Source organism: Parasteatoda tepidariorum, chromosome 9 (genome assembly GCF_982258835.1).
Source record: "Parasteatoda tepidariorum strain Cologne lab strain chromosome 9, Ptep-v5.0, whole genome shotgun sequence".
In the NCBI taxonomy this organism is placed as follows: Eukaryota; Metazoa; Arthropoda; class Arachnida; order Araneae; family Theridiidae; genus Parasteatoda; species Parasteatoda tepidariorum.
In genome coordinates this window covers 69,093,176-69,107,702 of record NC_141763.1, presented here as the reverse complement: position 1 = coordinate 69,107,702, position 14,527 = coordinate 69,093,176, and the positions used below count along the sequence as shown (strand labels likewise).

Below are 14,527 nucleotides of genomic sequence, written 5' to 3'. Positions count from 1 at the left end.
ATTTAAGAAAAATTTCATTTATCATCAACATGCCTGATAATTAACTATTCTATTCTTGTACAAAATTTTAAAATCAAATTTACTATTTTTATATAAAGAGTAAAAATTATCCATGAAAAAATACTTTAACATTGGAAAATAGTTAAATTTCTTTGTTCAATAAAAGAACTCATTTTAAAATAAACCAAAGAATAACAATTTTTTATTAATAAATCTTCCCCATAACGATGTAGGTCTTTTGTTGCCAGTTTCCCTTCTTTCAGAGCAGACGATACTGGTAAGAGCTCAAGCGAAACCAAGAGAAGGCGGAATCATTTGTTGGTCTCGTCTTCAGGGAACAAGGTTGTCCAGAACACGTGAAGAAGTTTTGAGTGAGTTTGTTTTGTGTTGACAACAAATGAATCTCTTCTCATTTTCCACCTGTGAACTTCACCATTGTTGTTAATTATACGCTGTTTCATACAGATTAACTTGGGTTCATAAGAGTACGTTTTAAACAAGTGTCTAATTATGTGATTTTTAAAAGAAAACAAAATCTGCAAAGAAATCGTTTGGTAAGCATTTTTTAGATATCAAAAATATTCTATTTTTTTCATACGAAGTTCTATTATTACTCCTCATAATTATCAGTATAATAAGTTAGTACTATAAGTATAGCAATCAGTACAATAAGAATAATTATCAGTACAATTATAAGTATAATTATAAATATAATTATTCTATAAGTATAATTATTATTCTATAAGTTCTAAGTATTTTATTTTTTTCATATGTGCCAGTTGATAAATTAATTACTTATACATAAGCGTTAAATTCTTTAAACAAAATTAAGAACATATTTTTACTATTATTTTTTTACTTTATTTATTTAGAAAATCACGATTAAGAAAGAAAAGATTGTTATGGGTTAGTAACAGTGGCAGGAAAAAGAAAGTTTTTTTTTCTTCCTATATGCATTAAAATTTAAATATTACATGTATGATATTGGCTTCAATCATGTATTCAGCTATGTATTATCAATCATTTATTAATGTATATAGAATAACTTTCGTGCATAATTTGTTAATCATTATTTATGGACGAAGCATTTTTGTAAAATTAGATAATAAAAACTACGGATTCAAAAAATTTGCTTCATAAAGTTTACATTACTAAATTACTTTTACAAACTTATTTATAAAAAAAGATTGAAGCTTTGCTATTATTTATGGTGAGCAAATTACTTAAGATCAATAAATTTTACTTTTCTAAAAGTATTTGTAATTATTTAATAAATATGAAATTATAGCAATTTTAAATTAAAATATAACTTACTAATTTATTGTTATTAAGGGGTGAATATAACTCAAGAGAAGTTTTGTTTTTTATATTTTATTCAAAAAGATTTCGTCGAATTACTTTATACTTAACCTTTATTTGTAAAAGGAAACTATCTGATATCAAGTAAGCTTTTTATTCTTACGATTTTAATATTCAATATAAAGACAAAATCATGGCATAAATTGCTGTAATTTTATTCATTTTAATAATGCAGTATAATGATATTGTTTTATAAAAATATGTTAAAGGGAACTTTTTAACCAGTCTGTCACCAGTTAAGTTTGCACAAATAACTATCTATTACTATTTAACTGTTTGTATATATAACCTCATAGATATATCTATTTCTCTCAGTATTAAAAAATCATAAGCTCGACCTCTGATTTGGTAGTTCAACTTAACGTTACATTATGTTTTGATACACAACATTGAAGCTTAGAAACTCGAAATTATGAAATTGTGTGGAAAATATACAAGGAATACAATAAAATAAAAAAATTTAAAAATTGGAGAATCATTAACTGCTAAATTTGTAGTTAAATATACCCTGCAGGAATGCAGCAACAGACTTGAAATTTGACTTGTTGAAAGGCTATTTGAAAAAACTAAACCTTATGTGTTGCCAAAAAAAAATAAAAAATAAAAATAACATTGCGAAAACTAATCTGAAAAAAATTTTTTTTTTGGTGTTGTTGTTAATTAGGTTGTTAGTTATGTTTTGTTGTTAATTAAAATAAGACTTAAGACATTTTTTGAGTAAAAAAAATTGCTCCACAGCATGCTTTACACAGTAAGTTGTATAAAATTTAAAGTCACTTTTTAACACATCAATTGTAGCAAATAGAAATAAGGAGTTCTCTAACATGTCAACCTTAAGAATCAATAAGCTTAACCAAATTTAATCACTAGTGTCTTCACAGTAAGCTTATTTTATTACATTGTATAACATTTGAAAGCACATTTCAACCGATTAATTGTAGAAAAAATTTGAATTCAGAATTCTCTCATATGCATTAAGAAATGACAACCGTTATCAAATTAAACGAACTAGTAAGTTTTTATGGTTAAATTATTTTATATTATTGCTTAAGATTTGAAAGCACTGAGAGATAGAAAATATAAACTCAGGATTCTCTTTTGTTTTAACACTCAGAAACTACAATTGTAATCGAATTTTCAAATTAGTGGGTCCACATATTAAAATTAATTGTATTGTGAACTGATTTGAAATCAATTTTTAGCATACTTCATATAGAAAATACGAACACAGATCTTATAGCTATTTAAAAACATTGAAAAATGTCATACCTTATTCTAATTTAACAAACTGCTGTGCTTACAAACTAAAAAAAAAAAAAAAAAAAAAAAAAAATACTTTATTATGATTCGTAAAATTTGAAATGATTTTCTAACGTATTTACACGGGGAAAAAATTATGGAAATTTACCGTAGTGTACAATAACGAAATTTCTGGTAAAAAAACAAAACAAATAAGCAAAATTCTGGTTTATAAAAACAAAATATGCGGTATTTAAACCTTCATTTTTTAAAGATTATTTACCTATCACTGAGGATCGAACCTCAGTTTTTCACGATGATAGATCAGTGGCTTTAACCACTGAGCTGTAATTTAGTAACTTATTTGTTTAAAAAGCAATGAGTTTGAATAATTTATATATTTAAAATAGCATTCTTTTAAAATTTATTATCAATAAAAAGAATTTCCTTCATAACCATTTTGAGTATAATAATTACAATAGTTATAAAACGTAATAGTTATGTTACTCGGGAAAAAAATTCTGATTAAGTTATCGTACTGTACGGTATTAAAATTTCTGGTAAAAAAAAAAAAAAAAAAAAAAAAAAAAAACAGAATTTTGGTTATTAAACAAAGTATACGATATTTAAACCATTCATTTAGTAATTTTTCCGTTTACATGGTAATGATTTACCGGAAATTCTGTTTTTCAAAATATAGTTCTTTTTACCACAAATTTTGAAAAAAATACGAAACTGAAAAATAAATTTAACCGAATAAATGATTTTATGCTAAGCTTTACGGTATCATAATAAAATCACCAAATTTTATCACATATTAGACGACTATATCTCATTGTCAATATTACCAAAATCATTACTAAACGCTTCGGTGAAAATTGCAGGGCTTTTTGGTGTGCCCATAGAGTCAGAAACACGGTAAATTTTTCCATATTCTGGTATTCTTGGCTAGATTATTTTGGCATATTTTTTTTCTCATTAAGAAACATAAGATGATTTATAAAACTATCTTATATTTTAATATTTTGAAACAGCAATCCTAATACGATCTAACAAATTATGTAGTGTATTTACACATTAAAATTAATTTATTATATTTTCCAAATAAACTTTTTCTCAGATAGATGATTTTAAATACATTTCTTTTTAACAGGTGTCTCTCCTCTAATATCCTGTCCCTATTGGGAAATGTGTTGACAATGAAATAGGGATCTATTGTGGTGACCGCACATAGTGATCAGTATTATGACCATTGTATTTACCAGCGGAAGTTCCCGCCCTGCTACCGACAACAGGATTTTATCTGTGGATATTAACCATGTGCAAAATGGACCCGAAGAAGTGAAATTAACGGGACGTGAGCTCCTCGCCCTTCCGAATTACGTTCGCAAAAATGTTCACCTTAAAATATTGGATTTATCTCACAATTTCCTCGGTCGAGGTGAGCCGGGCACGATTGCTCAACTCACTGAGCTTCGTCACATGACGAGGCTCAATCTCTCTGTGAATGAACTAAAGACAATCCCTTTGGATTTTTCTCTGTTCCCCTACTTGGAAGTGCTTTGTTTGGCTGGAAATGAATTGGAATACTTGACGGAAGAAATTGCAAATTTGACCAGGTTAGTATTTCTTTCACTTCTTCAAAATTTTCATTTTTTCTTTTTTATGAAAATATATAATTTTCTCTAATTTGCAAAATGGTTCGAAGGGTTGATCTCAAATATGCTAATGAATTAGTGTAGAAGACATTTTACTTTACGAATTCAGATATCTAAATAAACATACCTTTTTTCGACGGATGCGGATTTCTGATCCTCAAAATGTAGCTTCTGAGAAATCTAACTTTCGAACTATTTAGCTCAAAATTTGTATTTTATCATTAATAATTACATTGTTTTAAATGATGTAAAAAATTTGTATACCTTACAATTCAAATTTTTTTCGATTATTGTGAAATAAAATAATAATAAAAAAATATTAAATATTCGAATCCCAGCGGTGGCTGGGTGGTACAAATTCTGCTCTATGTTTACACTGACCACAATGCTGACATAAAATATCCTCAGTAGTAGAAGAATCATGGATTTTAATCAGGGCTCGAAAAAACTCAGAAATTTTACCCGTCCCCGAGGACGGCTTGTCCAACAATGTACCCGTCCTCCTTTGAACCTAACCCGTAGCTTCTAAATAAATAAAATATAATTTTCGCTTATTTATTACAAACATTTATATAAATTGCACAATGAATTAGTAGTTACTAGGATTGCAAATACTAGGATTACATTATACAGTAATTAAAGAAATACTAGGTTACTAATAATAACCTAGTATGTATTTCTTTTATGAAATAATTTAAGTGACAAAGGTCAAGTTATCTGGAATGTCAATTTATTCGAGGGTACTGCGTTTTTTGAATGAATCAAATATGACGTTAGTCAGTTCCACAATTAAGCCAATGATTTACGTAGGTTTCTGCACAGAAGTCTGAAAGGGGTTTTCCATTTAGGTAGATGTTTATAATTGCGTTTAACGTTTCTTGCTTAAGACCAGTACGTAATGTGTTTTTTGTAAATTCATTGCTGAAAAGCCCCTTTCAACTGCTGCAATACTCCCAGTCAGAGAAAACATCAATTCCACAATGCGCAGTATGTTGCTATATTTCTAAATTAGAGAGTCATTTTAGAAGTGAGGCGCTAGACTCTTGTAAGATAACAAAAATTGGAAATGTAACACGAACATTAACGGGAAAATGGCCGTCCGCGCGGATGTCGGATTCAAGAAATTCGTTGTCCGCAGGGAATTTTTGACCACCGAGGACGGGCGGACGGGTTGTTTTTCGAGCCCTGATTTTAATCCTTTTGCCGTCGTGGGAGGCTTCTGTGATTTTCCTCCCCATGTAACGAAAATGGGGGTTAGTTCCATCAGAAAGTCTTCCACGAAGGCTAGTTTGTCCCAATACTTAAACCAGAATCCCTTGTCTTCTGGGTTTGGATCAAAATTACAAGGCTACGGAGTTACGGAGTTGAACATTGATAGTCGCAAACTCAAGATTGGGTAGGCTGTCTAACGCTAGTTATAAGACAAAATAAAGTATAGGCAAGTATTGCTTCCCTGCCATATGCTATCATACTGGGGTATAATAAAGTGTGATCAATGAGCATTGCTTTTGTGCAATATAATCATGACATTCGTTGAAGAAAATGTAATCGACATTGCTTTCCTGCAATGCATCATGATATGCGATGAAGGAAACGTTATCGACATGGATAGCTTTTTTTGAATGAGAAGAAAACACCGCGGAAACTTAATTTTTATTACTGCACCAAAATCAAGTTTCACGCGATTATGGGGTACTAGTCAATTCTAGTTTCTCATTTTTATTCAAATTAATCAGATATTTAAATGTTATTTTGAACATACAACAATTGCAACGATCGGCATCGTCTTTATGCAATCCGTCGAAAAAATAAAAGTAATGATTAATAAAATGTTTTTTTTTCCCTTTTTCTAATGTACATTTGTGATTATTTTCTTTACAAATAATAGCAGGTTAAAATCAATCAACATAAAAAAATTTCTTAATAACTTCCTTTCAATTCTTCCATTTCTTAATAACTTCCATAAAGCTTTTTAATAACTTAATAACTTTCTTTTCCCATTTATGCCTTCAATTTGGATTGCTTATTTCATGGACGAAACCTTTCAATTATTATTATTACCACTCATTTTCTGAGGAAAAGTTTGACTCTAAAAATCATTGGTATCAAAATATCTACCGTATTTAATCAAAATTGGGTAAATTTTTTTTTGTATATCATTATTTTTAGCTTATTATTATTATTATTATTATCGCAAAAGGAATCTTTCGGACTGGATAAATCCTTGGTAAAACCTAACTGTTGTCGCAATTACTTAAATAACGTGCAAACTTTTAATTTTTAAAATTATTATTTATTATTCGTGTTTATTCTATGAGAAAACTTTAGGGCTTGAACATATCTTGGTATCACCTAGCTAGTACTCAGGGGCCTGTCTAGACATTTTGTGAAAGGTCCGTTTTTGTAAAAGTGTCATTCACATTCTTTCAACCAGGGTCCAGCTTTTATGAATTTGTGCAAATAGGGTCCTTATTGCACGAAACTTTTTCAAGAAGTTTTTAAATTGTAAATAGATACAAGATTATGCTCAACACTGTAAAGTTATAATTTAAGGAAATTAAATTTTCAAAAATAAACTGCAATTGCTGAGCAAATTAGAGATGCAACATACAAATATTTGGTATTTAGCCTATACTGCTGAATGCTGAATAATCATTTCGGACAAATAATCGAATCGTCTGCCAAAGACAAAACTTAATTCGTTTACATCCATCTTTCTTTTTTTTTTTCCTTGGGAAGGGTTTATTCGATTAACAAAACAATAATGAAGATAAACAAATTTCTGAAGGGTCCGTTTTTATGAAATGATATTTTGTGAAGGGTCCGTTAACGGACCCAAATTTCTTCTAAACAGACCCCTGGTATTGTATTTATTTAAATGCTGTGTAAACTTTTAATTTTTATAAATATTATTATTTGCGTTTATAATAATTCGAGAAAACTTTAGGGTAAGAGTATTCCTTGATATCTTTAAACTAATATCGTATTAATTTAACATAGTGTAAATTTTTAATTCTTTTAATTATTATTTGCGTTTGTTCCACGAACTAACTTTTGGGCTTGAAGATTCCTTGGTATCACCTAACTATTATCGTATTTACTATTTATATACTGTGAAAACTTTTAATTTTTATAATTATTATTATTTGCATTTATTTCACTAGAAGACTTTTGGAATTGGAGATTCGTTGATAGCATTTAACTAATATCGTATTTATTTAAATACTGTATAGACTTTTAATCTTCATAATTATAATTATTTGCGTTTTTCTAAGAAAAAAAATTTATTGGTTTGATGAATTCTTGGTTTTAAGGTGTCCAATATCATAGTTAATTTAAAATTGTGTAAATTTTAACGATTATTATTATTATTAGAGTTAATTATACGAACACGTTTTTGGACTAGGAGTGTCTTTGACATCAAAATATCCAACATCGTATTTAATTACAAATTTCTCAATGATCGTTTCTGAAGAATATGGAAAAAGAAAATTCTCGAAACTTTTCCTATAATTCATATAATTTTGTTCTCTTATATCACATCTGGTCTCTGTGGCGATGTCTGAAAGTAATAAAGAATATTCATCCAGTTGATGCACAGTGCGCAAAAATTAAAAACAGACCACCCTAAATAACTTTTGATCTAATGATCGGATCTTCCCGTTCTAGGACTCAATCTTAATGATTCGTAGGGGTGATCTCAATTATGCCAATTAATTAGTGCAGACGATATAAGTTAGGAAATCAGACAAAAATACGTACTTTTTCTGAATAAAGATACTTTTTTTCCCGTCGGATTTGGATTTCTGATCCTCAAAACATACGGGTTAGCTGCACTCTGGGAAATATGATCCCAATAGTTTGGTCAAGAGAGCTATCCAAATTTTGGACTTTTAATGTAAATTTTAATTTTTGCGTATTTCGCAATATCTCAAGAACTTTTAAAGCTAAATTTTAAAAAAAAATTGTTCACATTTATACAACTCGTTTCTCTAAGGATAATTTCATGCGAAATATAACTTTTAGTAACTATTTATTCTTTTTTATTATTTTATTTAATAACAGTCGAAAATTTTTTGAATTGTAAGGTATAAAAGTTTTTACAGTGTTTTAGAGAATTACGTACTTTAATTTGTAATTGTCAATTTAATTTGGAATTTTAAGTGGCAAAATATAAAATTTGAGTGAAATTAGTCAAATAGTTTCTGAGAAATCGAATTTAAAAAATAAGATTCTTTCAAAATTCGGTTTCTTAAGAACTATTCAACAATTTTGTTCAAGTTTTGTATTTTGCTATTTAAAATTGCAACGCTTATAGTGATGTTAAAAATTGTGTGCCTTGCAATTCAAAACTTTTTCGACTGTTATTAAACAAAGTAATAAATATTTACTAAAAGTTATATTTTTCATGAACTTATCTTTGGATTAAACGAGTTTTATACGGAAAAAAAAATTGAATTCTTAAGCGAATTAAATTTTTTTTTAAGTTTGCTTAAAAAGTTTTTGAGATATCGCGGTATACGCAAAAAATAATAAAACATTAGGGGTTCCAAACTTGGAATCGTTTCCGTGACCAAATAATTCGAACCATATTTCTAAGATTGCGGCTACCCCCTCTTTCTTGGGAGACAGAAATCGGAATCCGTCAGAAAAAGGAATGTTTATTCAGAGAAAGTACGTTTTTGTGTCTAATTTCTTAAATTAAAGTATCGTTTGCAGTAATTAATTAGCATATATTGAGATCAGCCTTTCGAACCTTTAAGATTGAGTCCTAAAACGAGAAGATCAAAGGTTATTCAGGATAGTTCGTTTTTTATTTACCGCACTGTACATGAAAGTAATATTTGATCTAAATTCTCCACAGTTTTTTTAATGCATTTTCTCTCCATCAAAAGGCAATCATCAGTCATTCTATATTTATCAAAGGCTTAAGTTAGAGTGTTAATTGACACCGAAGTCATGAGAAAAAGAAAAATAATGCCACTATTATTTCACCTTTTAGGTAATTGTGTAATGATATCTCGGTCAAGCCACTGTCCGCATCAATGAAGAATCGGGATCAGCCAAAGAAAGAGGGATAAAAAAATAAAAAAAATAGTGATACACCCTCATAAATTGGATGGGCGTGGTTAATGGTATCTATTCTCCCACGAAGCGTTTCTAGGCCGGTCACTATCAATTATATGGAAAGGTCAAGTCAAACTCTTTTTCTTCTCACTCTCTTGCTCAACCATTAGGGTGGGCATAAGCATTTCCAGATATTATCGATGACAAATTAGACATTGTTGGATTTATGATAAAATCTTACAAAAATATGGAATTTATTTATGATATTAAATCCAAAAAAATATGTATAACGTTAATGCCAAAAAATTTAATATTATATAATAATTTTATGGCAGGTGTTGATTTGCATTTTTGAGATTACGACTATCAATGTTCAACTCCGTAGTTCGGTAATTTTGAACCGAGAAGACAGGATATTCCTGAATCAAGTATAGAGATTAAATAGTCTTCGTTTAGAAGACTTTTTGATAGAACTTAACCTTATTTGTGTTACACAGAGAGGAAAACCATGAAAACCTTGCATGGTTAGTTTGACGACTAGGACCTGTATGATTTTAACCCATGATACGTCTATCACTGAGGATATTTTACGTCTGCAATTTGGTCGGTGCTTGCAGGGAGCAAATTTCGTATCGATCAGGCATCGCTGGGATTCGAACCTGGTTCACCTCATTGGGAGGTGAGCGCTCTACTTCCTGACCCCCACGACTCTTATTTTATAACCGGCGTTGAACAGCCGATCTAATTCTGAGTTTACGACTATTAATGTTTAACTCCGAAGTCTCGTAATTTTATTCCAACCCAGAAGACAGGAGAATTCTTGGATCAAGCATTAGGACAAATTCGACCCAATTTTGAGTTTACAACTACCACTTTTCAACTCCGTAACCTTCTAACTTTGAACCCAATCTAGAAGACAAGGGGACTCTTGGATCAAGCATTGGGAGAAATTTGCCCTCGTGGAGGACTTTCTGATGGAACTAACCAGCATTTGCTTTACATGGAGAGAAAAACCAATAAAACCTCCAACGGTTAACCTGAAGGCAAGGGGATTCGAACCCATGATCCGTCTACCCATGAGTATATTTTACGTTGTCACTGTGGTCGGTGCGAACCGGTTGCTGAATTCAAATCAACTAGTCATCGCTGAGATTCTTCATTCACTTCATCGGAAGACAAGCGCTAAAACCATAGCTCTTGGCAAAGGGATTTTATTTGATTTTATTATCGTCGTTGAACAGCCCATCCAATTTTTTGGTTTAGTGACTACTAATGCTCATCCCCGTAGCCTAATGGCAAGGGGACTTTCTTTCCTTTTTTTCTTTCCTTTTTTTCTTTCCTCCAAGCCCTGAGCATGTACCTAGGTTATGAAATTGCAAGGGGACTCTAACCTATGATCCATCTACCACTGAGGATATATTTCGTCAGCACTCTGGTTGGTGCAAGCCGGGTTCGGAATTCTTATGGATCAGCCATCGCTGGGATTTGAACCCGGTTCACATCATTGGAAGGCGCGCTCTATCCCTTGAGCCCCCATGGCTCACTTCAAGGGGATTTTAATAATTATTCATAAATCAACAGCGTTTTTTATTAGTCCTTCAATTCCAAGCTCTCTTCCAATACGAGTGAACTATCCCCCCCCCCCCTAAATCCCACTTTGAATAAATTAGGAAAAGTGTTAGAGTAAGGATAGGAAATATCGGGCATCGACCCTTAACCTTGAAAAATATCAATATAAGTAATATCGGACAAGTGTATGCTTATAATAGATCTATATGAGCAGGAAAAGGAAGTCTCTATTATTGTTGAGAATTCATGTAAGCATTTAATAACCTGTCTTCTTCACCCAGTTTCTTTACAGTACATTTTTGGATATTAATTTCATTTTTTCTTTCGAAATTAAATCCTGGAAAAGTTTATTATTTACTTAATTTTAATCCTACTGTAAAATGGACTAAAATTGTAAGAGATAGATGCAACAATTATTAGCATGGTTAGAGAAGCTTTTGTGGAAAATGAGAAGAGCTTGAAGGAATTTCTACTCATAAAAAATTTTACAAATAAAAAATTGATTACAAAAGTATGTTTAGCTTAATGAAAATAATATGTGCTATGACAATGATACCGATTAATTATTGTATATTAGTATTTTGAATTTTAAAGGAAGAACAAATAAGTGAAACTAACTTTTATCTCGATACGATATGACTTAGGCATCAACTATAGAAATTGTGTTATCGGAAGTAATTCTAATATATATATATATATATATATATATATATATATATATATATATATATATATATATATATATATATATATATATATATATATATATATATATATATATATATATATATATATATATATATATATATATATAAAGAATAATTTTTATCTTAGGATAATTGTTCTTTATTCAGAAATATCGCATTAAATTATACCAAAAGATGTGTCCTGAGGAACACTTTTGGTTTTTTCCCATTAATATTTTTCTGTTTAATGTTATTTTTATATAATTTTATTATTATTATTTGTGTTTATATATATCATAAGAAAACCTACCGCGCAATTACTTGTTAGACACAGAGAAAAAGTATGGTCAAAATTACCAGGATATGGTAAAATTTACCGTTTTTATAATTCTATGGGAACACCACAAACGCCTTGGTAATTTTTACCGAAATGCTTTGGTAATGACTTTGGGAAAATTAGCAATAAAATAATGTTTGTGATAAAATTTGGTATATGTAGCAATATTTAGTAATTTCATCATGATATTTTAGCGCATGGAATGAACACTATTTATTTGATTGAATTTATTTATTAGGTTAAATTTATTTTTTAGTTTCCAAATGTGTGGTAATTAAAATTATAATTTTGAGAACAAGAGGTTAACCGTTACCATATAAACAAAAAAATGGCGAAATGAATGATTCAAATGCCGTATATTTTGGGTTTTATTACATGAATTATCGTTTTTATTTATTATTATTTTTTTTAAAGAGAAATGTCATTACCATACAGTACGTTAATTTTACCAGAATTTATTTTCAGTGTGGTTAATTTTTCATGATTCTATAAATCTATTTTAGTAATTTTTTCCCTTCAACTCGAGTGAAGAGTGAGCTGGCATAATTTTTTTTTACTAGTAGTATTTTTCCAATTATAACTATAACATATCTGAATTATCCCAAATTCTTAATTTAAGCAGAATAATAAGCTCATTAGAAGTTCCAGTATCATATGATTATCATCACCGAGACTTATTATATTCATGGAATACATGACCTTATTTAAAAATAATTTCTGAAGGTGTTCAACAAAACTCATTTTATCACAATATTGGTAGTTGCATGCCAGCTTATCATTATTCCTCATCTTTAAGAACGATTAACTTACTGTTTGGAATTCAGTTTTCTAACCTCGTAAACTATGACAGTTTTTAAAGATTCATTTCACTATGGGATTTGAATGAAGAGCTATTCATTTACAATTTTAACGATTAGGCCTATTAGGATCCAATGTACCTTCTTTTATAATCGCAGTAATTAAGAAACTCTTATCTATGAGGGTCACTTAGCTAGAAATAGGTTACTTATTGTACTTTCTTTTATCTTCGAAAAATTAGTCTGTGCAATTAAGTGATAGTGATAACTTGTGTGTTTCTTAATAAGGTGATTAGGATAATGAGTTGCATGATTATTGTTTTGTTTTAACATTGTAGATAGATCATACGATTACCGAATTTGCTTTTGAGTTACAAATTATCCATTTATTTCGTTAAATATTACTCATTTTTTGTTGGCAACAGTCTAAAATCAATGATTTTTTTTCTTTTGATAAATTAAGAAGAAAGGATAATGTGGGGCAACGATTATTCTTACTTTGTTTCAAAATTGTCTTCTTTTAATTGTTTCGATGTATTTAAAAGATTTTGAACCAATCATGCGAAGAAATGTTTATTAATAGAAAATATATTCTACTATTTCGATTATTGCGAACACAGTCATAGTAATTACGAAACTCTATAAGTCTATAAGGGTCAAGTAAACTGGTAATAGATTACTTCACTGAAAAAACAATTCTGGTAAAATTACCGTACTGTATGATAATGACATTTCTTGTTATAAAAATCCATAATTCTGGTTAATAAAACGAAAACTTAATGTATTTAAATCATTCATTTCATGATTTTTTCGTTCATATGGTAACGGTTTAGCGGAAATTTGAGTTTTCGAAATCTTAGTTCCCGTTACCATACAAAACTGAAAGGTAAAATTATAGTCCCAAAATTATAGTTCTTCAAATATGTTAAGAGGCAATGCGCTTTAATATCGTAAGTGAGAAAATAAATTTTAAAATTATTATATTATGTTTTTATAACATTTATAATTTGACACATTATTTTTATCAGTTTAAAATGCAATTAAATTTCTAAAACTACTAGTTAAAAAATAACCCTGATACGTAAATATAATAAATAACAAGTAATAAAATAAAAAACTTTTATTGTTAAAGGAAAAATTAAAAAATGGAAGATGAATTTGTTTCATGCTCGAAATATAAATAGTAACAAAGTATTTAATTGGTAAACCATTTAATTTGCAATTGAATTAAAAAATATTGAAATAACATTTTCTGTAAATTAGATTAAAGAAGACGAAGTTAGTACAAATTTGTGTTTTTGTTTTATGAAACAATAAAAAGCTAGAAAATCGATTTGCAAGAAACTTAAATGTTTCCTGCGAATTAGATTAAAAAAATATGAAAGTAGTATAAATTAAAGTTGTTTATGTTTCACAAAATAAATTATATGAAATAAATTGTTTTACAAACTTTTCAAGTAATATTTTTTCAGAAAATTAGGTTAAGGAAGATTAGAACAATGCAAGTTGGAAATGTTTTTGTTTAGAAAAAAAAAACTTGGCGAACAAAAATTAATTTACAAGTAACGTAAATGTTTTCAGCCAATCAGATTTTAAAAAAAATATGCATTTCAAATTAAAGATGTTTTTGTTCTACAAAATATATTACAGCAAACAGAGTTGATTTAAAAAAGTTTTTAAGTCATTTTTTTAAAAATTTTATTTCATTTATTATCCATTGACAAAATGGGTTTTGTTTTGGGTTTGATGGCGTGCGCATCTTATTTTATATCCGTCATTGAACAGTCGACCCAATTTTGGGTTTACGACTACTAA

At 29.0% G+C, this 14,527-nt stretch overlaps 1 protein-coding gene across 1 annotated transcript in view; it reads left to right on the top strand.

The window, feature by feature from the left end:
- Positions 1 to 261: 261 nt before the first annotated feature.
- The window catches only part of Phlpp (PH domain leucine-rich repeat protein phosphatase), a 58,708-nt gene continuing 44,442 nt past the window's right edge, over positions 262 to 14,527 (top strand). Inside the window, exons 1-2 of the mRNA XM_043043284.3 lie at positions 262 to 554; positions 3,752 to 4,217. Of these exons, the coding sequence (XP_042899218.2) occupies positions 3,844 to 4,217 (374 nt within the window). The 5' untranslated portion in view covers positions 262 to 554; positions 3,752 to 3,843. The remainder of the gene's footprint in view (positions 555 to 3,751; positions 4,218 to 14,527) is intronic.